Below are 22,856 nucleotides of genomic sequence, written 5' to 3' on the forward strand. Positions count from 1 at the left end.
CCCCCAGAAATCAAGCAGTACAGAGACTCTATCTCTCTCTGAAACGAGCAACCTTCAATGGTTTCCAACACGATAATGTGTCCGTGGGGTAATCCCTCCTTCCGTGTCATGCAAAAAGGATAAAGACTAGCATGGTGTAGTAGATCTAAAAAGTATATTTTAGGACCAGTAGCAAAGATATAAATGCACTCACATTGTAAAATACAATACAGGGAATTGTACGAAATCCCGATCCTCTGGGCATTCAGTCTCCGGCGCGTTCACTCATTCACGTCCGACACTTCTGGTGTGCACTGCGGTAAGGGCAGATGTGACGTCACGCTTGGTCTCCGGTTGCCAGGATCTCTCAACAGGACGCAAGCTCAGATTCTACGCGTTTCGTCATTCAACTTGTATAATTAATTAAGGAGCGCCCGATTACACACTTTTGGTCACTGGTATACAATGAGATGACTGTAAAACGTCTAGTGGTATCCAAAATAACTATTTGAGGGTATATCATCAGATTAATTGATACCCAATTAGAATCAATAATTGGAGAAGGTATTTAGTAGATGAGGAGGAATAAGGTAACCAGCCCCTGACGAAGCCCCTAAAGAGTGAAACGCATAGGGTTAATGGTTGTTGCAGGAGCCCGGACCATTGAGCCAAACATCCGGAGGGAGGCTGGTCTTTCACTCCAGCGGCGGATGTGAAGGAGAGGTGGAGACCAGAACCGCAGTGAAACACTCCATACGCAATCCGGAAGTGACGGAGGAGAAATCTCGCGGGACGTGCAGGATCAGGTGCAGAACGCCGGCCGGTGAGAGACGGAGAAGCGAGACCATCCTACTCGCCAGATAAACAGCTCACTGCAGAGGTGCCAGTGCCTGCGCTCCACACCCGTTATGTCTTACTCACATGTAAGTGAGCAGCGATTGTTTTATTTTTGGTGTTCAATACACTTACTTATACATGCTGTGCTTGTCTGTTCTATTTCTTTTAATTTTTTCTACGGTTCCCCCCGGCTGGGGGTTACTGGACATTTAACCGTGATACCCTGGTCAATACAGACTGAGCACGCTGGTATAAAAACATATACTATCCCTGCTATTAGTCTAGTTGAGCACGGTTTATATTGTAGTATTTATGTATACACAGCATCATGGGTTCCCAACAGGAGGGAGAACCGGGACTAGTGTCCTGGGCTCAGCAGCAGCAGGGGGCCCGGCCGGCGCTGGAAGTTGGGCCCGGCCAGAGTTTAGGCCCAACTCTTGTATACGGCTGCTAGGTCCTCTGGTTGTTGTCGAGGTCCACGGCTCTCCCCAGCTCCTGCAGGACTCCTGGGGGCCTGCCACTCTCCCCCGCACCAGGTCTCTCTCTCCCACCGGTGTGCGTCGGAAGTGGAGGCCGACTTCCTGTTCGACCCAGCTTCTGGCATGCACCCGCAGGGGAGGCTCGACGTGGGGGAGAGAAGCAGGCCCGGCGTGGGAGAGAGGCCCGCAGCAGCTGAGGACAGTGGGAGCACCAGAGGACTGGACTATCCCCGAGGTAAGTGGGTGGTATTTGTATTTGGGGGATGGGGAGTTGTATTTGGGGATTGTGGGTGTTTGCATTTGGGAATGGTGGAGGTGCTCTTTTGTATTTGGGGATGGGGGGCAGTGTTGTATGTATTTGGGGATGGGGGGCTGTTGTATTTTGTGTGTGTGGGGGGGGGGGGGGTAATTATTGTGGGGGGATAATGTGTGACCAGGGAGAATTGTGTGTATGTGTGCTTGGCCAGAGGTGGAGAGGGAATGCATATGAGGAGGGGCGGATTGAGGGAATGGGATTGAGTGATATTGGAAGGGGGGGAGGAGTATAAGAGAAGGAGTGAAGAAGAGAGAAAGGGGTGAGTGAGGAAGAGAGGGGGGAAGAGTGAAATACATGGGAAGGAGGGGGAGATCGAGTATGTGTCAAAGAGGGGGGCGCCTCGCAAGGCCGCCGACACAGGGGGGGGGTCAGTCAAAACGCTAGTCCCAGGGCCACGGGAAGTTTGTCAGCAGCCCTGCACCGCACAGGTACAGCGCGGGCAGCGGCAGTGCCAGCCTCCCCCTCACACACACACACACTACTGCACCATGACATATATACACCGCACAGGTGCAGTGCGGGCAGCGGCAGTGCCAGCCTCCCCCTCACACACACACACTACTGCACCATGACATATATACACCGCACAGGTACAGCGCGGGCAGCGGCAGTGCCAGCCTCCCCCTCACACACACACACTACTGCACCATGACATATATACACCGCACAGGTGCAGCGCGGGCAGTGGCAGTGCCAGCCTCCCCCTCACAAACACACACTACTGCACCATGACATATATACACAGCACAGGTACAGCACGGGCAGCAGCAGTGCCAGCCTCCCCCCTCACACACACACACACTACTACACCATGGTATACACAGCAGCAGCAGTGCCAGCCTCCTCTTTAAATACACATTCTGCTACACAGGTTTATATAGATATATATATAATGATATCATTTATTGACAGTATACTTCACACATCTCTAAAGAAATAAAGTCACAGACTTCAAACAGACGAATAAAAGCTGTGAGCCGCCAGCAGTCTAAAAAGAGGAGGGATAGAGAAAGGAGGAGGATAGGGAGAGAGAAAGGTCTGTACTGGGGGGGGGGAGGGGGTGTTGAAGAGAGCGATGCTCTGCAGTTTATTCCTCCGTCGGTGCCGGTATCACTCTCACCTTCCTTCCCTCTGTCTCCCGGCTTCAGGATTCAAAGAGAAGAGATTCAAAAAGTGACGAGCGTGTAAATCATACTGAGGTGAGAGACAAGAGAAAGAGAGAGGAAGGAGGGACAGGGCGATGAAGCCGAGGGGGAGGGAGTGGGGGGGGAGAAGAAAGGGAGGGAGGAGAGATGGAGGGAGGGAAAGAGGGAGTGGAGAGGGGAAGGAGATGGAAAATGAGAGAGAGGAGGGGGAGAGAGAGGAGGTAAAAGGGGGAGAGGGAAAAAAGGAGTTGGAGAAAAGGAGGTAGAAAGGGGGAGAAGAAGGGAGTGGGGGAGGGGGATAGGAGAGAGAGTGGGAGAGAGGAAAGGAGGGAGTGGGAGAGAGGAGGAGAGGGGGAAGGGAGTGGGGGAGGGTGAGGGAGAGAGGAGGGGAGGGAGTGGGGGAGGGGGAGAGAGTGCAGGAGTTAAAGGGAGGCGGAGAGAGAGGAAGTGGGGGAGAGAGAGGGAGTGTTGGAGGGGGAGAGAGGGAATGGGGGGGGAGAGGGAGTGAGGAAGGGAAAGAGGGAGGCGGAGAAAGGATAGGAGGGACAGGGTGGGAGTGGAGGATTGGAGGAGAGAGGGGGGGTGTGAGGGGGGTGGGAGAGGATGGGAGGGGAGGATTCGAGGGGGGGGAAGAGGAGAATTAGAGGAGGGGAGAAGGATGGGAGGGGGGAAGGATAAGAGGGGAGGAGGATGGAAGGGGGTTGGGGTGAGAGGTGGGAAGTTACGAGGAGGGGAAGATGGGAGGTGGGGAGGATTGGTGGAGTGGGGGTATGGAGTCATGGGGAAAGAAGGATGGGAGAGAGAAGGGGATAGGATGGGAGAGGATTGGAAGGAAGAATGGGAGAAGATGGGAGGGAGAAGGGAGAGATGGGGAGGGATAGGATGGGGGTATGGGGGGGAGAGGATGGGACGGAGAAGGGAGATAGAGAGAGGGGTGAAATGATTTGAGGGGGTGGGAGGGAGAAGGGGGGAAGATGTGAGAGGGAAGGAGGGGGAGGAGGGGAGAGTGGGGGAGGGCGAGGAGAGAGAGAAAGGGGGAAGAAAGAAGGAAGGGAGTGGGAGACAGAAGAGGGGAGGGTGGGAGAGAGGGGGATGGAGAGACAGTTATTACTGAGGGATAGTGAGGAGGCGTGAGAGGTAATTAGAGAGGTGTATAAGTAGTATAGGATGCTGTGTGTGTTTGCAGAGGGTTAGTGGGAGTGCAGGCAGGGCTTGTGAAGGGAGGAAGTGTAGTGTCTGTGACGGAAAGGGGCACAGAAAACAGTATAATAAAGGTTAAGCCCGGTCTCTGGCCCCTGCCCGTCCTTCCCTGGGGCTCATCTTACCACCTGACCCTGTTTTTATATGTGTGGTAGCCTCTTGCATACCCTGTAAATGCAACTCCTTTATTCCTGTGTAAACTGTACCTAAGAATAACAAGCATACCCCAGGTCTCTGGACATTCCGGGCTGAGAAACCCTTTGTGCAGGCTGCATGTCCGGAGAACTAGCTATTGCTGGGACTGGAGGGGGAGGAGAGGTGCAGGGGATAAATAGAGAGTGGTCAGGGGCGGAGATTAGGCCAGGGGCATTTGGGCGTCCCCTAGACATCACAGCGCTAAGCCCTGCGGAGGCTAGGCGCTGCTCCTATTGGCCGTTCGTATTACCATCCAAGCCCTTTAACTCGCCTCTATCCCTGCCTCCAGCCCTGATTGACCAATACAGACGAGCCCTCATGTGTAATGCTTGCGCTGCCCACGAGCAAGACAGGACCCCGGTACTGAGTTGGGGATGTATTGAACCACGCACCCACAGCAGCGGAAGCGTGCCTGGCAGGTGGATTGTCAATGTAGCCGGGTCTGGGTTGGAGAGAGTGGGTTAGTCCAGATACTTGCCAAGGTCTTGGGATGGAGAGATCAGATTGGACAAAGTCCGTATAGCCATGGTCTGGGGTTGGAGAGGTCAGAATTGTGGAAGTCCGTATAGCCATGGTCGGGGTTGGAGAGGTCAGCAGAGTCGAGGGTAAGCCGGGGTCAATATCCACAGGAGTTTCCAAGAACAAGCTGGGTCGGTAAACGTAGGGTTAAGCTGCAGAGAGAAAGCACAAGACAGGGAGCAAAGCAAAACAGACGTGGAAGCTCAAGGCTACAACTAGTTATGCTCAGCAATGACTCTGAGCATGAGCAGGGTATATATGTGTAGCAGGAACCAATAGAAAAGGAGGCGGAGTGGAGGCACAGCTCCCGCTAGGCTGCAGGAGACAAGTGGCTTAATGGTAGCTTGCCAAGCAGCTGGGGAGCGGTGAACGACGTCTCCTGTGCGCGCCGCGCGTGAAAGAAGCACGATGCGTCCGAGGGGGCGGAGCTGAGGTCCGTGGCACATTAGTAGAGCTGCGTTTGCGCATGTGCTCTGTAAGCAGAGCAGGGGTGCGCGCACACGCTGGTTCAAAAGTGGAGGTCTGAGAGACGACAGGTAAGGAGGGAACATGTCGCAGAGGACGTGTTCCCAGATTCCTTACAGTACCCCCCCTCCTTGAGGATGGGCCTCAGGACGATTCCCATAAGGCTTGTGCGGGAACCTGGGTGGAACCGCCTGAACAAGCCGGGAGCATGGATCTGACGAAGAGGTACCCATGACCGTTCCTCCCGTTTGAAGCCTTTCCAGTGTACAAGGAATTGAACTCCTCCTCTGGAGTATCTGGAATCGATTATGGATTGAATTTCGAATTCTTCTTGACCCTGTACGATGACAGGTGGAGGTTTAGGCGAGATATCAGGAAACTGAGAACTTTGAACAACCGGTTTATACAATGAGACATGGAAGACTGCCGGGATTCTCATAGATTGAGGCAGTTGCAAGCGGTATGGCACAGGATTGACCTGTTTGAGAACGGTGAAAGGGTCCAGGAATCTTGGGGCCAGTTTCAGTGTAGGTGTCTTCAGTCTTATGTTCTTAGATAAAAGCCACACTTTGTCTCCTGGCCTAAACTTGGGTGCCTCACGGCGATGACGATCCGCATGTGTCTTTTGTCTGAGTACTGCCTCCTGTAGAGTCTTTTGAATTTTCTTCCAAGAATTTTGGAGCGAGTTTACTCTGGAATCTGCTGCTGGAACCCCAGAAGGATTGGAAGAGATAGGAAGGCGAGCTGGATGGAATCTGTAATTTATGAAAAACAGTGATTCTTGCGTGGATTCATTTCTGAGTGAATTATGGGCAAATTCTGCCCATGGAAGTAACTCCACCCAATTGTCCTGTGCGTCGGAAATAAAGCATCGCAGATATTGCTCTAATGACTGATTCGTTCTCTCGGTTTGACCATTAGTTTGGGGACGATACCCAGAAGAAAAAAGAAGAATGATCTCCAACCTTTGGGCAAAGGCCCGCCAAAATTTCGAGATGAACTGTGATCCCCGATCAGACACTATAGAGAGTGGGACTCCATGAATACGAAATATTTATTTAATATAAATATCTGCTAGTGTGGCAAAATTAGGAAGACCCTTGAGAGGAATGAAATGGGCCTGTTTGGAAAACCTATCAACAATAATGTGAATCGTATTCATCCCACAAGAAACAGGAAGCTCAACAATAAAGTCCATTGAGAGGTGGGTCAACGGTCGGTCCGGAATGGAGAGAGGACGGAGCAGACCAGACGGCTTGTTGCGGGTGGACTTATTTCGAGCACAGGTGGAACATGAATTGATGAATTCTTTGATATCCTTAAACATATTGGGCCACCAAAAGGTGCGTCTGATCAGATCGGAAGTTCTTTTTGTACCCGAGTGACCGGCCGACTTAGAGGAACGACCCCACTCAAGGATTTTCTGCTGAAATTGAGGTGCAGCATAAGCAGAGCGGGGGTGCGCGCACGCGCTGGTGCCAGAGTGGAGGTCTGAGAGACGACAGGTAAGGAGGGAACACGTCGCAGAGGACGTGTTCCCCAATTCCTTACATCATGTCCTGATTGGTCCCTGTACAACATCCGCACTGTGAGTAGTCACTGCTCCATCTACCATGATTTTCCTATGGCATCAGGGACTCTATATAAGGGGAACCTGTTCAGAGTTCCGGGTCTCAGTCTGATCCTGACGTAGAGGTGCATTTAGCTATATGCTCCGAAGCTGTGCCAGAGAAAACCTGAAAATGAGGTTGGGAGCCCAATCGAACGGGAGATTTAAAAGTGCTTTTGTGCTGTGGGACTGAGTCGCCGGGGAAGCAGAAAGCAGGACTTTTGAGTAGGGAATTTTAAAGTGCTCAGTCGCTTATTGCACCGGAGAGGTCTAGACTGTCTCTATAACCACGGACTGTGGATACACTTACCCGGCATACATGTCCAGGGATCCATGTTTAGCTGGTTTCACGAGGGGGTTGAGGACAAAGGACAGTGTGGATGGACTGGCCTCCTATCTGGGAGCCATTGTCTTCCCCAGACAGAGAGGCGCCTATCTCATCCAGAGTTAGCAAACCAGCATTGAAAACATGGGCAGGTATGCACTGTTTTTTCTAATTCCCGCCAGTCTCCAGGTCACACCCCAAGCCCGACTTAGCCAACACAGGTAACCCCTCGCGCTGTGTTTGGTCCCACACGCAGTATCAGCGCTGTGATTGGTCGCTGCCCATTCACCATGATTTCCTATGGAGACGGGAACCTAGAAAAGGGGTGGCTGATCCTGGTTCCACAGAGCTTACTGAGACAGACTAAGCAGTATACTCTGAGGTTGTGCCAGAGACACCCGAAATCGAGGCTGCCTGCTATTCTAAGCAGGAGATTTAAACGCGCTCTGCTACAACTTGGATCCAGCACTGCCTGGAGTTCCTGATCCCCCTCAGAAGTGGAAGTTGCGCTGGGTAAGCATATTTCGGTGGTGCCGGGCACATAAGACTGCTAGGATTCCCCCTGTATTCCCTGTGTGGAGTGAGTACAGCTCTGTTGGTGATATTGTGTTGTGTCTGCTGGCTCTGGACAGAATACATATACATTTATTTGATCTCTATGTCCTGTTTGGTGCTTGATCCCTGTTAAGTCATGGTCTTCCTGACAGGCTTTTCTGGTGGCAGCGGTGGGATTGCCAGGTTCAGGGCTGAACTACTCGAAGGTAGTTGAGTGGGTCTCAATCCTTGAGACCGCAGGGCAATGATTCACAGAAACTCTGGTCACCTGCCGAGCTCACTTCACCCCCCCAACAGTCATCGTAGACAGCAGATGACCCGATCCAGAAGATGGTGTACAGGTACTCTTCATAGACTAAGGAACTAGCCATGGTGAGGTGGCCGCATTTTAGGGTCTCTTGAACGTAGTCCTAAAAGAGCAGTACTTGCTGTACTGCATCCCTTAGGTGAGAGAATGGATTGCGGCCCGTGAGCCGGATCAGCCCCGACAGGCTGCCAAGATGACAGATGATTTTATGGCGGCCTGACCCTAGCCGACCGCTCCAGTCCCGGCCAGCAGAGTCCCTCAGCCCGCAGCAGCACAGAGATTCGATGTTCCTGTGACGGTAGGGGTAAATATGGCTGCTGTTAATAAAAGTTATGTCTGCCATTACCCCTACCTGTCAATAAAACATTGGTATTGTATTATGTGTTATGTATATTTGTATGTATTTTACTTAGTTACAGCACCTCAGAGACCAGGGGTTTCGCTGTGTTTCAGCGGGAAAGTTTCAAATATTGCCTGCGACCTTTCCCTGAACTCAGGGTATGTTGCATGAGGTAAAAAGGGGAGGAGTTAGGCTCTGATGGTTCTATGGCTGAGGGAATGCCAGCCAGTTACAGCCAGTCAGTCAGTTAGTGACAGTTGCAGGTCTCAGAATTCCAAGCACCGGAGTGTCAGTTGGTGTGGGGCTGCTGAAGCGGTAACTGCTTCAGCAGAGGGTACGAGCAGAATGGGGAAAACTTCCTAACGGGGGTCCCCGCACCTAGCTTATAGGGTGCTCCCAGTTACCCCGAGTTAAGTGTCTGTGTTGTCTGTGTATATGTACTATTGTGGATATATTTTTCCAATAAATTAATTTTATAAACTCTCGTGTTTCTCTCTGGCGATATTTATCCCTGATATAAGTCCTGACAGACCCCTCCTGGAGGAGTGCTCCAGCGGGTCCCAGCTTATGCTTCCAGCCTGCCAAGTTTAACCCACAGCACTGATGCTGTGGCAGCAATTGGCTGGGCCATCTATGGAAAGATTGCTCTACTGCCCCGCAGGCAGTTCCCCCTATTCCAGGGCCACGTTTTCAAGCAACCCATCGGATCGCCTGCATGGGGCTAGCTCTGATGTGGGAGTAGAGCCAGGCGATCCAGATCTTCCCTCTGATATTCCAGCTCCGGCACCCGAGACCCAGAGGGGTACAGCTGCAGATCGAGTTGCATCGATCCGGCAGGAGCACCCTGATGCCAGGCAACCGTGTCTGCACCCAGTGATGATCGAGACCAAGAAGACTACTGGGTGGATGAGTACCAGAGCCACTGTAACTCTAGTTCAACCTGATATGGTCGGGTCGGAGCATCTTTTGCCTCTAGCAAAGATACAGGTGCGAGTCTCAGACGGAGAACCCCGATCCCTGCAAGTGACCTGTGTGCACCTCGATTAGGGAGCGGGCTAAGGGATCCGGGATGTGGGGATAATCCCTGGACTTGAAGTTGATGTTTTGCTGGGCTGCGATCTGGGCGCATTTATCTGCGGCTTTGCAAACCCAGAGGTCGGGTGTGTCACACTGCCAGAGCCGAGGGATTGCCAGAACAGAAACCCTGAGATTTCGACAACAGATCTGAGACCCATTGTTCCCAGGACCTCGGAGCCTAGACCCGAGAGTTAAGCCGAGGGGAGCCCATCACAATGGCCCGATCCTCGACTGACTTGCCCCCTCCCCGGTTCTCTTGCACTGTGCCAGATTGCATGACCACAAGGTCGACCCTTCCGGCATCCATGCCCGGTTTGACTGGGAGGTTTGCCTATGCTAGGACAGGATGCCAGGCAATGGTAGGGGCTATACGCCGACCCTTTCAGCCCTATGTGAATGGCCAGCTACCCCCACCAGACTATGGACTTTTGGGGGCAGGAAGGATCGCTTCCTGTATGGGCCAGAGAGCCACTTTTGGCCTCGATCATGTGGCTCAACCCGATAGTGCTGTCGCCCCAGAGCTCTCGGCTTAAAAGGGGAGACATGACGATATGGGCAATGAGGCTCTTATAATAAAGGTGTAGCCAGCAATTGCATCTGGATGAATATACAGGGTTGCACTGTATATGTATCGCTGTGATTGGTCCCACACACAGCATCCATGCTGTGATTGGTCGCTACCCATTCTAACCTAAGAAGATAGGCTTCCCCCGTAGTCCCTGTGTTGGTGATATTGTGTTGGTGACTGTAACTCTGTTTGTGCTTTGTGCTGTACCTTGTCCTGGTGTGAAGTTCTGGTCTCCTGTGACAGTGTCAGCATGCAAAATGTGGAGGTGTAGAGATGGGAACTGGGGTGGGGGACAAGGGGCAGGTCACTCACCAGCAGCGGCACAGCATCCTACGCGTTCACATAACGCACAGTGGCTCCCACCCTGCATGCAAGGAAGAAGTGGGATTAGTAAAGGCTGTGGTGTAAGTGTCCATAGTGCAAACAGAGATTAATATAGGATGCTGTGTGTGTGTGTGTGTAGAACTGAGATTAGTACAGGATACTGTGTGTGTGTAGAGCTGAGATTAGTACAGGACGCTGTGTGTGTGTGTAGAGGTGAGATTAGTACAGGATACTGTGTGTGGGTGTGCAGCTCTAAGATTAGTACAGGCTGCTGTGTCTGAAGGGCTGGGATTAGTACAGGATGCTGTATGTATGAAGAGCTAGGATTAGTACAGGATACTGTGTGTTTAGAGCTGAGATTAATATAGGATGATGTGTGTGTAGAGCTGGGATTAGTACAGCATGCTGTGTGTGCAGAACTGAAATTAGTTCAGGATTCTCTGTGTATGCAGAGCTGGGATTAGTTCAGGATTCTCTGTGTATGCAGAGCTGGGATTAGTACAGGATACTGTGTATGCAGAGCTGGGATTAGTTCAGGATACTCTGTGTATGCAGAGCTGGGATTAGTTCAGGATTCTCTGTGTATGCAGAGCTGGGATTAGTTCAGGATTCTCTGTGTATGCAGAGCTGGGATTAGTTCAGGATTCTCTGTGTATGCAGAGCTGGGAGTAGTTCAGGATTCTCTGTGTATGCAGAGCTGGGATTAGTTCAGGATTCTCTGTGTATGCAGAGCTGGGAGTAGTTCAGGATTCTCTGTGTATGCAGAGCTGGGATTAGTTCAGGATTCTCTGTGTATGCAGAGCTGGGATTAGTTCAGGATTCTCTGTGTATGCAGAGCTGGGAGTAGTTCAGGATTCTCTGTGTATGCAGAGCTGGGATTAGTTCAGGATTCTCTGTGTATGCAGAGCTGGGAGTAGTTCAGGATTCTCTGTGTATGCAGAGCTGGGATTAGTACAGGATACTGTGTATGCAGAGCTGGGATTAGTTCAGGATTCTCTGTGTATGCAGAGCTGGGATTAGTTCAGGATACTCTGTGTATGCAGAGCTGGGATTAGTTCAGGATTCTCTGTGTATGCAGAGCTGGGATTAGTTCAGGATTCTCTGTGTATGCAGAGCTGAGATTAGTACAGGATACTGTGTATGCAGAGCTGGGATTAGTTCAGGATTCTCTGTGTATGCAGAGCTGGGATTAGTTCAGGATACTCTGTGTATGCAGAGCTGGGATTAGTTCAGGATTCTCTGTGTATGCAGAGCTGGGATTAGTTCAGGATACTCTGTGTATGCAGAGCTGGGATTAGTACAGGATACTGTGTATGCAGAGCTGGGATTAGTTCAGGATTCTCTGTGTATGCAGAGCTGGGATTAGTTCAGGATTCTCTGTGTATGCAGAGCTGGGAGTAGTTCAGGATTCTCTTTGTATGCAGAGCTGGGATTAGTATAGGATACTGTGTATGCAGAGCTGGGATTAGAACAGGATGTGGGTTTAGGATAGGATACTGTGTGTTTAGAGCTAAAGTTAGTACAGAATGCTGTGTTTGTGTAGAGCTGAGATTAGTACAGATTTCTCAGGCTCCCCCACCTTGTGTTACTCCTCTGTATAGGTATTAGTAGAATGAGAGCAGGTGAAACACCAATTTATTATAATCCGACCGCCTCATCCTCCTAGCTCCTCCCGAATCCTCCCCTCTGTCACAGGCCCCTCCCCTCTCTTACAGGCTCCACCCCCACTCTCAGACAACTCCCCTCTCTCAGGTTCCCCCCTTCTCTCATAGGTTCCGCTCCTCTCTCAGCTCCTCCCCTTCTCAGGCTCCTCCCCTCGCTAAGGATCCCCAATGTCCCAGGCTCCTCCCCGCGCTCTCAAGCTACTCCCCTTTCTCTCAGGCTTCTCTCCTCTCAGGCTTCTCTCCTCTCAGGCTTCTCCCCTCTCTCTCATGCTCCTTCCCTTCTCAGGTTCCTCCTCTGTCTCAGGCTCCTCTCCTCTCTCTCAACCTTCTCTCTCAGGCTCCTCTCCTCTGTCCCAGGCTCCTCTCTCTCATGCTCCTCCCCTCTATATCAAGCTCTTCCCTTATAATACTCCTCCCCTCTCTCATGCTGCTCTATCTCCTCCTCTCTCCCAGGCACCTCCCTCTCTCAGGCTCCTCCCATCTCTCAGACTCCTCCCCTTATAAGGTTCCTCTCCTATCTCTCAGGTCTCTCTTGCAGGTTCTTCCCCTTATCACAGGCCCCACCCACTTTGGTTTCTTACCTCTACAGGTAATAATAGAATGTCCACAGGTCGAACACAAGTACAACCCTGCCCCATCCTCTGGCCTCCCCACTCTGTCTATCAGACAGCAAGTATTGTGTTTAACCCCACCCCTCCTCCTGGCTCATACCCCGTTTTAGACTCCTCCCCCTCTCTCAGACCTCTCTCATTACTCACCTGTACAGGTAATAGAAGAATGACAGCAGGTAGAACACAAGTTTACACCAGGCCTCCTTTTGACAGTAATTCAGGATATCCACATTCATGATGGATACAGGATCAAACATTGCTTCAGATCCGTCCGCAGGTCGGTGGAAATATCTGTGGAGTAGACCCCCCAGAGATCTGTGTTACTCTAATAACCAGAGTACTCTGATATTCATACTAATATAATAGTAATATAATAATAGTTAAGACAATGAATCAAAACGATGTGCAGGTCAGTGGAAGTACCTGTGGTATCCCAGAGATGTGTCTTACTCTGACACTCACAGTACTCTGATATGCATCACTAACTTTTACACCATCCTAATACTCTGATAATCATAATGCCATAGTACCAAGAGATGACCCCTAATATTGGAGCCACCTGTCGGGCAGTGAAAGTATCTGTGGTGCTCCCAGAGATGATACTTGGATACTCATGCTCAAAGCACTTGTTATACTCAGAGTACTATAATACTCATAGCATGAAGAGATGACTTCTAATTTCTGAGCCACCCGCTAAATAGTGAAGATAGCTTTGGTACCCCAAGAGATGTGTATTATTCTGATACTGATAGTGTACTCTGATAACTGACTCTAACTTCTAATCCATCCTAATAATCCAGTACTAAGAGATCGACCCTAATCTCTGGATCTTCCACGAGGCAATTAAAGTACCTGTACTACCCCCCAGAGATGTGTTACTCTGATACACAGAGCACTGAAACACTGAGAGTGCTATAAAACTCATAATACCCTGCTCTGATAACTTGACCATAATATTTGAGTCATGCTAATACTGTGATACTCATAATGCTATAGTACCAAGAGAAAAACTCTTATCTGATCCAATGGTGAAAGTACCTGCTATACCCCAAAGGTATACGTTAGTTACAATACTGTAATACTCATAATAATTTAATACTCATAATGTTATAGTACCAAGAGATATTTCCTAACCTCCTAAGCCAGCCTGGTCGAAGTAACTGTGATACCTCAGAAAATGCACTCTAATACTCATAATGCGACACGTTACACAATATTCCAGTACCTGGAGATGACGGTATAACCCAAAGATGTTACTCTGATGATACCCTAATACCAAAAGATGATCCTAACCTCTGAGCAGATCTCCTGGCTGTAAAATGACATCTAATATCCCCAGAGATATTACCCTAATACTAATAATACTAAATATCCAGAGATGACACAGACTTCAGAGCTGATAGACAGGCAGTGGAAATACCCGAAGTAATTTAGGAAATGTTACTTTAATTTAATTTAATGACAGATGTTACTCTAATACTGTGATAATATAAAGCCAGTAACACCAGAACGTAGAGTTGTTTAATACCCAAGACAGGACACTGTAATACTGTTATAATTATCTGAACTGGCTGTTTAATACTCTAATAGATTATACTCTAATAGCTCCAGGATTGTGCAGATAATGATGCAGCACCACAAGAGCTCAAGCACTAATACCTGGAATACTCAGAGAGCTGGCGCTCTGATACAGTAGGGTAGGGAAGGGGTCGGGGGGGGGGATTTATTCCAGAATGGGTGGCGAAAAGGGGAGGGGGAAAGATGATAGGTGGTAGTTACCTCCAGAGGTGGTAGAATAGCAGTGGTATGTTGAGACCGAGAGTAACCCACTCAGCAGCACACATAAACATCAAGCAGAAGAGACCGTGGATGCAATACTCAGGTACTACAAGCTGAGGGAGAGAGGGAGAGAGGGATTGTGAGAGGGAGAGAGAGGGGGAGAGGGGGGAGGGAGTGTGAGAGGGAGAGAGGGGGGAAGGAGAGGGAAAGAGGGGGAGGGAGAGGGAGGGTGAAAGAGGGATGGGGGATAGTGGGCGGGGGGAAAGAGGAAGAAAGAGAGAGGGGGGAGGGGAGAGAATGGGAAAGAGGGAATGTGAGAGGGAGAGAGGGAGTGTGAGAGGGAGAGAGAGGGGGTAGGGAGAGAGGGGGGAGGGAGAGGGGGAGGGGGAGGGAGGGTGAAAGAGGGATGGGGGATAGTGGGCGGGGGAAAGAGGGAGAAAGAGAGAGAGGGGGGGAGGGGAGAGAATGGGAGAGAGGGAATGTGAGAGGGAGAGAGAGGGGGGAGGGAGAGAGGGGGGAGGGAGAGAGGGAGAGAGGGGGAGGGAGAGGGAGAGAGTTAGAGGGAGGGTGAAAGAGGGATGGGGGATAGTGGGCGGGGGAAAGAGGGAGAAAGAGAGAGGGGGGAGGGGAGAGAATGGGAGAGAGGAATGTGAGAGGGAGAGAGAGGGGGAAGGGAGGGGGGAGGGAGAGGGAGGGTGAAAGAGGGATGGGGGATAGTGGGCAGGGGGAAAGAGAGAGAGGGGGGAGGGGAGAGAATGGGAGAGAGGGAATGTGAGAGGGAGAGAGAGGAGGGAGGGAGAGAGGGGGGTAGGGAGAGGGGGGAGGGAGAGGGAGAGAGGGGGGAGGGAGGGTGAAAGAGGGATGGGGATAGTGGGCAGGGGGGAAGAGGGAGAGAGAGAGAGAGAGGGGGAGGGGAGAGAATGGGAGAGAGGGAATTGTGAGAGGGAGAGCGAGAGTGAGAGGGGAGGGAGTGTGAGGGAGAGAGGGGGGGAGGGAGATGGAGGGTGAAAGAGGGAGGGGGGATAGAGGGAGAAAGAGAGAGGGGGGAGGGGAGAGGGAATGTGAGAGGGAGAGAGAAGGGGAGAGGAAGACATGCACACAGACAGAGACACAAAATCACACACATCACAAATACTCATGTGTGTCTAATTGTCATGATATTCGGCGTGGTAATATCCATGGCAACTTGACACCGCGTGACGTAGAGACGCCACAGAGCGTCCCATTGTCAATGCAGTTGCAGGAGAATGCCGGGAGCTGAAGGTGGAGATGCAGGAGAATGCCGGGAGCTGAAGGTGGAGATGCAGGAGAATGCCGGGAGCTGAAGGTGGAGATGCAGGAGAATGCCGGGAGCTGAAGGTGGAGATGCAGGAGAATGCCGGGAGCTGAAGGTGGAGATGCAGGAGAATGCCGGGAGCTGAAGGTGGAGATGCAGGAGAATGCCGGGAGCTGAAGGTGGAGATGCAGGAGAATGCCGGGAGCTGAAGGTGGAGATGCAGGAGAATGCCGGGAGCTGAAGGTGGAGATGCAGGAGAATGCCGGGAGCTGAAGGTGGAGATGCAGGAGAATGCCGGGAGCTGAAGGTGGAGATGCAGGAGAATGCCGGGAGCTGAAGGTGGAGATGCAGGAGAATGCCGGGAGCTGAAGGTGGAGATGCAGGAGAATGCCGGGAGCTGAAGGTGGAGATGCAGGAGAATGCCGGGAGCTGAAGGTGGAGATGCAGGAGAATGCCGGGAGCTGAAGGTGGAGATGCAGGAGAATGCCGGGAGCTGAAGGTGGAGATGCAGGAGAATGCCGGGAGCTGAAGGTGGAGATGCAGGAGAATGCCGGGAGCTGAAGGTGGAGATGCAGGAGAATGCCGGGAGACGCTGCACCACGCCGCCGGTGAATCTCTCCAGCGGGTAAAATGAGGGGGATTAGAGAGGGAGGGGAGGGTTGGGGGGGGGGGGGTGAGTGGCTTTTTTAGGGGGCAAGTGGCTCTTTTTGTAACTTGTTGAGCCCTGTACATGGACATATGTACACAACACACAATTGTACACATGCAGAATAACACACAATACACATTATACAGGCCCATACAGAAAGAATGTGTTATACACACAGAATAACACGTTACACACAATAACACATACACACATAATTACACCATATAACACACACATAATACCTCAAACATACACAACATGTAATAATTGTAACACACAATGTAACATACAGTGGCATACAATTTAACACACAAGTTGCGTCTCTGACCTTTCTCAGCAAACAGCAAATCCGCTCCACGTTTTTAACCCTTTCTCTCTGTAGAAAGTGAGAGGGAGAGAGAAGGAGAGATTGGGGGGCAGGGGGGGATATAGGGAGAGAGAGAAGCAGAGATGGAGAGAGAGAGAAAGGGAGAGAGAGAGAGAACGAGGGGGGAGAGAAATAGAGAGGGACATTGGACGATACATGCAAAGACATACAGAGAGGTTAGTGACAGTCCTAGAATTTAAGAGACAGCCAGAGACACTGCAGAGAATATCCCCAAAAGTGACATTCTCTCTGTCCCCCACTAGGTGAGTTTCTCTGCAGAGCGAGAGGGGAGGAGGAAAGAGACATTGTGTGTGTCGGGGGCGGGGGGAGACTTACTGCTCTGGATGGATTCCCCTGTTCAATGGGGTTCTTAAAGTCTGTTCGTAGCTCATCGAATGCAATGATCTGCAGAGAGAGAGTGTGTGTTATCCAAGAGATAGCACTCTAATGGGTGTGTATACAGGAGGAACAGGGAGGGAGGGAGAGGAAAGAGAAAATGGACCGAGTAGGATAGAGAGGGAGAGAGAGAGAAAGCAGGAAAGGAAGAGAGGGCGGAAGTCATCAAAGCACCATCTGCACTATCGTTGTGAAATCCGCCATACGTACCATTAGTCAATAGCAAATATCGCTGATTCGTACACAATAGCATAGATAGCAGGGAGGGAGAAGGGGAGAAAGAGGGAGAGACAGAGAGGAGGAGAGGGAGAGAGAGAGGGAGAAGGGGAGAGAGACTATCGACAGAGAGAAGGGAAGGAAGAGAGGGAGAAGGAGAGCAAGAGATGAGAGCAAGTGCGAGAAGGGGAAAAAGAGAGGGAGAAGGGGAGAGAAAAGAAAGAAGAGAGGGGAGAGGGGAGAGAGATGAGACAAAGGGATAGAGAGGGAGAAGGGGAGAAAGAGGGAGAGGAGAGGGAGAAGGGGAGAGAGACTAGCAACAGAGAGAGGCTGAAGAAGAGAAAGACGAGAGAAAGTGGGAGATGGGAAAGAGAGAGGGAGAAGGGGAGAGAAAAGAAGGAAGAGAGGGGAGAGAGATGAGAGAAAGGGATAGAGAGGGAGAAAGGGAGAAAGAGGGAGAGGAGAGGGAGAAGGGGAGAGAGACTAGCGACAGAGAGAGGCTGAAGAAGAGAAAGACGAGAGAAAGTGCGAGATGGGAAAGAGAGAGGGAGAAGGGGAGAGAAAAGAAGGAAGATAGGGGGAAGGTGAGAGATGAGAGAAAGGGGTAGAGAGGGACAAGGGGAGAAAGAGGGAGAGAAAGAGCGGAGGAAAGGGAGAAGGGGAGAGAGTCTAGCGACAGAGAGAGGGGAAGGAAGAGAGGCTGAAGGAGAGAGATAGGGAGAAGGGGAGAGAAAAGACGGAAGAGAGGGGGAAGGGGAGAGAGATGAAAGAAAGGGGGGGGAGATAGAGAGGGAGAAAGGGAGAGAGATGAGATTAAGTGAGAGGGGAGAGGGGGAGAGAGAGGGAGGAGGTAAAAGAAATGAGAGAAAGAGAGAGGGTAGAGAGAAGAAAAGGGGGAGAGTGACGAGAGAGGGGAGGGAAAGAGAGGAGAGAGTGGCGAAGGGAAGAAAGATGAGAGAAAGAGATGGGGGAGAGAGACGAGAGAAAGAGAAGGGGGGGGGGAGAAAAGAGAGGGAGGGAGGAGAGATGTAGAAGCGGAGAGAAATGTGTTAAAGAGAGAGGGGATTGAGAGAGGCAGGAAGTGAGGGAGAATGGGAGCGAGAGAGTGAGAGTGGGGAGAAGGGGAGACAGACAAGAGAGAGGGAAAAAGACAGATAGAAGGGGAGAGAGGGAGAGAGAGTGGGGAGGACGGAAGAGAGGGTGAGAAAGGGAGACATCCATGATAGATAATACAATTATGATCAATCTATCTATATCTATCAGGGCTGCCGACAGCGAGAGTCTCCACCTGAGCCCCAGATTGTTGAGAGGGGGTGAGGGGAAATGGGTGTTGGTGCTGATAAGCTGTTCAGTGGAGGGGGTCTGTGTCCTAACTGTCCGCTCCCCCCACCCTGTTGGCAGCCCTGAAAGTCCCCTCCTCTCACACTCTCCCCATTCTTTCTCTCACTCACTCCCTTCTCCCTCTGCCCTCCATCTCCATTCTCTCACCCTTTCTCTCCTACATCGAGAAGTGGGGGGGAGGGAGGGTTCCGGGTCCACGTGGGCCATATCTGGCGGCTAGGTGGAGGCCAGCCCTGGTGGCCGATTGTGGAAGTTGGGCCTAACTTCTGGTTTCAGACTGTCAGACCGGGCCCGGTACATATGTCCCTGCGCTCCCCCCATTGGCAGTTCTGATATCAATATAGAGTATCTGTGTATCTCTCTATTATCTGTCTCCCTCTCTCTCTGCATGTATAAATGTATACATTTGAATGTATATGAATTGTATAACTATTATGTAAATTGGTACAGATAAGTAATAATTACATACACACACACACACACACACACGTATTGCTTATCGGTATACATTTACATAATAATTATAGTTATAACCCTTGGCTCCCCAGTGCATCTCCCAGGTACTGTGGTTGCAGCCTCTATTCTCCCCGTTGCTCCAACACAATGTCTGATCTCATCCTCCCATTTTACTTATGGTCATCCAGTTGAGTACCATCTTTGTCCAACGATAATAATTTCTCCTTGTGATATGTCAGGCCCACCGCCATTTTCATTTCTTCACCCGTGTGATGATGTCACAGACTTTTGTTTGGTTTCAAACCCATTCATTCTTTTTCTTGTCTCTTTGGGTAATACCCAGCCTGCATCTCCCCATACTTCTTTGCGTTATCTGAAGTTTCTGAATTATCTTCACATTTAAGGTCCAAGTTTCACATCAGTACGTGAGCAGGGGCAGGATACGTGGGTTGAAAACTTTCTTCTTGAGGCACAGTGCAAGATTCCCTTATAAGATTGTTTTCTTTCTTCCAAACGCCTCCATCCCATCTTCATTCTCCTATTCATTTCATTCAAAATGTTCCCATCCATTGTTATTTGCCGGCCAAGCTAGATAGAGTGTTCAACTTCTCTTTTCAACTTCCATTTATTTCGATCTTTGCAGACTGGACACATTTGTTGAACATCACTGTGACGGAAAGGGGCCCAGGGACCAGTATAATAAACGTTCAGCCCGGTCCCTGGCCCCTAACGGTCCTTCTCTGGGACTCATCTGGCCACCAGACCCCAGAGCTACCTGGTTTATTGTAGTAAGTAGCCCCTTGTATACCCTGTACTGTAATTATCATATATCTGTTGTGAAAATGTAATAAAGTATAAAAATGTTTTTGTGTAACAATAAAGCAGAGCCAGAGTCTCTGGGCATGCGGGGCTGCGAAACCCTTGTGCAGCCCACATGTCCAGGGAAAATGTCTGCTGCTGAGACTGGAGGGGGTGGAGAGGTGCAGAGGATAAAGAAGAAAGTACCTAGGGGCAGAGATGGGGCGGGGGGTGTGGGGGTGGCATCCACCTGAAAAGCGGAGCAAATGGATGCCTCCCCAGCCAGAGCGGCGCAAGCCCACCGGGAGATATCCTGTCAGCCGGGGGAAGCCATTGCTGAATCCCTCTTGTAGGCGCTACTCTGATTGGCCAAGTTGTATTTCCCTCCACAAGCCTTTTAACTCTCTCAGGCCCGCCCCCACCTTGATTGGCCAATGCAGACGAGCCCTCACCGCCTGATTGGTCCTTGAGCAGCATCCACGCTGTTTGGTCGCCAGCCCCTCTACCATGCTTTCCTATGGTAGCGGGGAAGCTAAAAAGGGGGTACTCGAGCAGCGGTCCACAGTTCATTCTGATCCTGACATGGAGGTGAAGTGAGCGGTGTGCTCAGAGGCTGGACCAGCGACACTTGAAACCGGGGCTGAGGGCCTAATGGGACTGTGGGACTGTGAGTTGCCGGAGAAGCCGAGAGCAGGACTTGTATGCAGCAGATGTAAAAGTGCTTTGCTGCGAATTACACCAGAGAGGTCTGGACGGTCCCTACCCGTGGAGTGTGGAAGCAAACCTTGGGTAAGCCTTCAATGTGGCACTGAGCACCCATCCAGCTAGGATTTCGCCCCATATGCCCCTGTTTTTGTGAGTATAGCTGATTTATGTTTTTGTGTTGTGCTTGCTGGCTCTGGATTTGTCCTCTCTGGTGCCTTGATCCCTGGGTTAAGTTCTAGTCTCCCGTGACAACCATGGTCACAGACTTGCTGAGATTCATATGGAGGACCACCTTCTTACTTATTTCAGCGAGTTCTCGGAGTTATTGCTGGAGGTCTTCTGAACTTGTGGCAAAAATAACGTCATCTGTAAATTGTAGGTGTCACAAATATTCACTGTTGATTTTTCTTCCCTTTTCTTCCCATTCTAATGTCTTGAATAATTCTTCAAATGTTGCTGTGAAACATTTTGGGTGGCATGGTGTATCCCTGCCGCACTCCCTGGCTGATCCTTATCTTTCTTGTATCTTCCTCTAATGGTTGATGTGGCATTCTTGTAAATGTTCTTTATAATATCACTGAACGCTTCTTCAACACTTTGTCTTCTTAATGCATCTGGTACCGCTGAGGTGTAGACAGAATCAAATGTTTTTTCAGACTCAGCTAAGTGGGAGATCATATTCATTACTTCAGAGAAATCACTTCTTGTACGGCTTGGATGTGGTCCATTGTCCATTGTGTTGTATCCACTGCAAAACTGTATGGGTTCTCTGCTGGGTCCAGGGTCTGTTGCAGCAGATTAGTGAATATCTTCGTAAAAAAACTTGTAAATGATTGGAAGTAGACATACATACATACATATATATATATATATATATATATATATATATATATATATACATAAATATGAAAACACCAAAGAAAAAGAAACCTCTAAAGTAGCACTCAGACAAATATTTGCAAAAATAAAAAAAGGGTACTTTAATTAAATCCAAAAAATAACAGACACACAAACAACTGACTGGTGAGCCTGCCTGACTAAAATAATTAGTAGACACAGAAAAAATGTTACCAAAAAATATTAAAGAAACACACAATATAATAGACCCAAAAAGGATAGAAAATGATGCCCTAAAAAATACTTGCTCACTGAGGGAATAGAAATTCCCGCATTAGAGCACTATAGACCGGCCGGTCACTTATAGTATCTTATACTGAAAGACATCATAGGTCTATAATAAACTAGAAAAAAGTACACAAAAATAACATATGTGCTGTACTGATAGTAGTGAAAGTATCATTTACACAAAAATGAACCTATTACAATTCAAATAATATTAGAGCAAAAAAATACATATAATAAAGTTCATTTAGTGACCCAAATACATAAATAAAAGCAAATGGGAAAAACAAGGGGAGGGATGGATAAACAGAAATACTCAGCTCCTTGAAAATGAAATACTGCAAACATCAATCAGCTCAGCACAGTCCACTGATAAAGTCCAGGCATGTAGAACTTTGTAATAGTCCAAAAATGAGACAAGGCAGGCAGGGTCAGCAGCAGCACAAATTAAAATTAGCCCACTAACGCGTTTCGCCCACAAAGGCTTCTTCACGAGTGGTGCTAAGGCTGTGTAGCATTTCAATCATGAAATTCGCGCCAAAAAAACATATTTGACAGATGCAGTCAATTGCTTCAGTGATTGGTGTTGACAAGTAATGTCTCCGGGGTCCAACAACTGTGTTTAATCCCGCGAGAATTGTGTATGAAGCATCACACATGCGCATTAGGAAATTGAATATTGCGCCCGCCATCCTAGTTGTGGTATTTTTTCCATTTTGCCCTTAGTGACGTCATAATCTCGTAGCGAGCATATGGAAGTTGTCCCTGGCTTCCCGCATATGCGCAATAGATATTGTATGTTGCGGCGGCCATCTTTAAGAGGGTAAATGCCCTCAGAGGATTCTGATCGCAAACGGTCAGGTTTAATAGAGACAAATCCTCGCGCATGGGCAGTAGATGTTTTAGATGCCCAGACACCTCATACAGGGATTTACAACGGTACAGTAGACCCTGATTGTAGAACTAGAAGCAGCATCTTTTATTTCCTCCTAGATCCAGTGGGTCCCACCGTAAATAGCCACCCAATAAAGCAGATTTGGGTGCATATGTATGGATAATTTCATCCTAAGAGATATTCTTTATAGCCAATTGGTATCTTTTGTGGATATATATTTATACATGGCTGGAGATTGGTGCCAAATCGAGACAGTAGTGTGGCATTCCAGACAGGTACAGAGTTAACCAGCATAGGTATTAAATAATGGCTGATCTATTGTAATAGAAGAGGAAAAGAGA

The 22,856-nt window shown here is 49.7% G+C and overlaps 1 protein-coding gene across 6 annotated transcripts in view; it reads right to left on the reverse strand.

Moving 5' to 3' along the window:
* Positions 1 to 2,507: 2,507 nt before the first annotated feature.
* The window catches only part of CNIH2 (cornichon family AMPA receptor auxiliary protein 2), a 64,493-nt gene continuing 44,144 nt past the window's right edge, over positions 2,508 to 22,856 (reverse strand). For 3 of the 6 annotated variants that reach the window (XM_075569785.1, XM_075569782.1, XM_075569780.1), the window contains exons 2-7: positions 16,923 to 16,991; positions 16,548 to 16,595; positions 14,295 to 14,407; positions 12,663 to 12,806; positions 10,229 to 10,280; positions 2,508 to 2,753 (exon numbers count right to left, since the gene is read on the reverse strand). In XM_075569785.1, the coding sequence (XP_075425900.1) occupies positions 10,247 to 10,280; positions 12,663 to 12,806; positions 14,295 to 14,407; positions 16,548 to 16,595; positions 16,923 to 16,991 (408 nt within the window). In that variant the 3' untranslated portion in view covers positions 2,508 to 2,753; positions 10,229 to 10,246. Of the gene's footprint in view, positions 2,806 to 10,228; positions 10,281 to 12,662; positions 12,807 to 14,294; positions 14,408 to 16,547; positions 16,596 to 16,922; positions 16,992 to 22,856 lie in introns of all 6 variants that reach the window. The other 3 variants (XM_075569784.1, XM_075569783.1, XM_075569781.1) reach the window with 2 other exon arrangements.

Source organism: Ascaphus truei, chromosome 14 (genome assembly GCF_040206685.1).
Source record: "Ascaphus truei isolate aAscTru1 chromosome 14, aAscTru1.hap1, whole genome shotgun sequence".
NCBI classification, from domain to species: domain Eukaryota; kingdom Metazoa; phylum Chordata; class Amphibia; order Anura; family Ascaphidae; genus Ascaphus; species Ascaphus truei.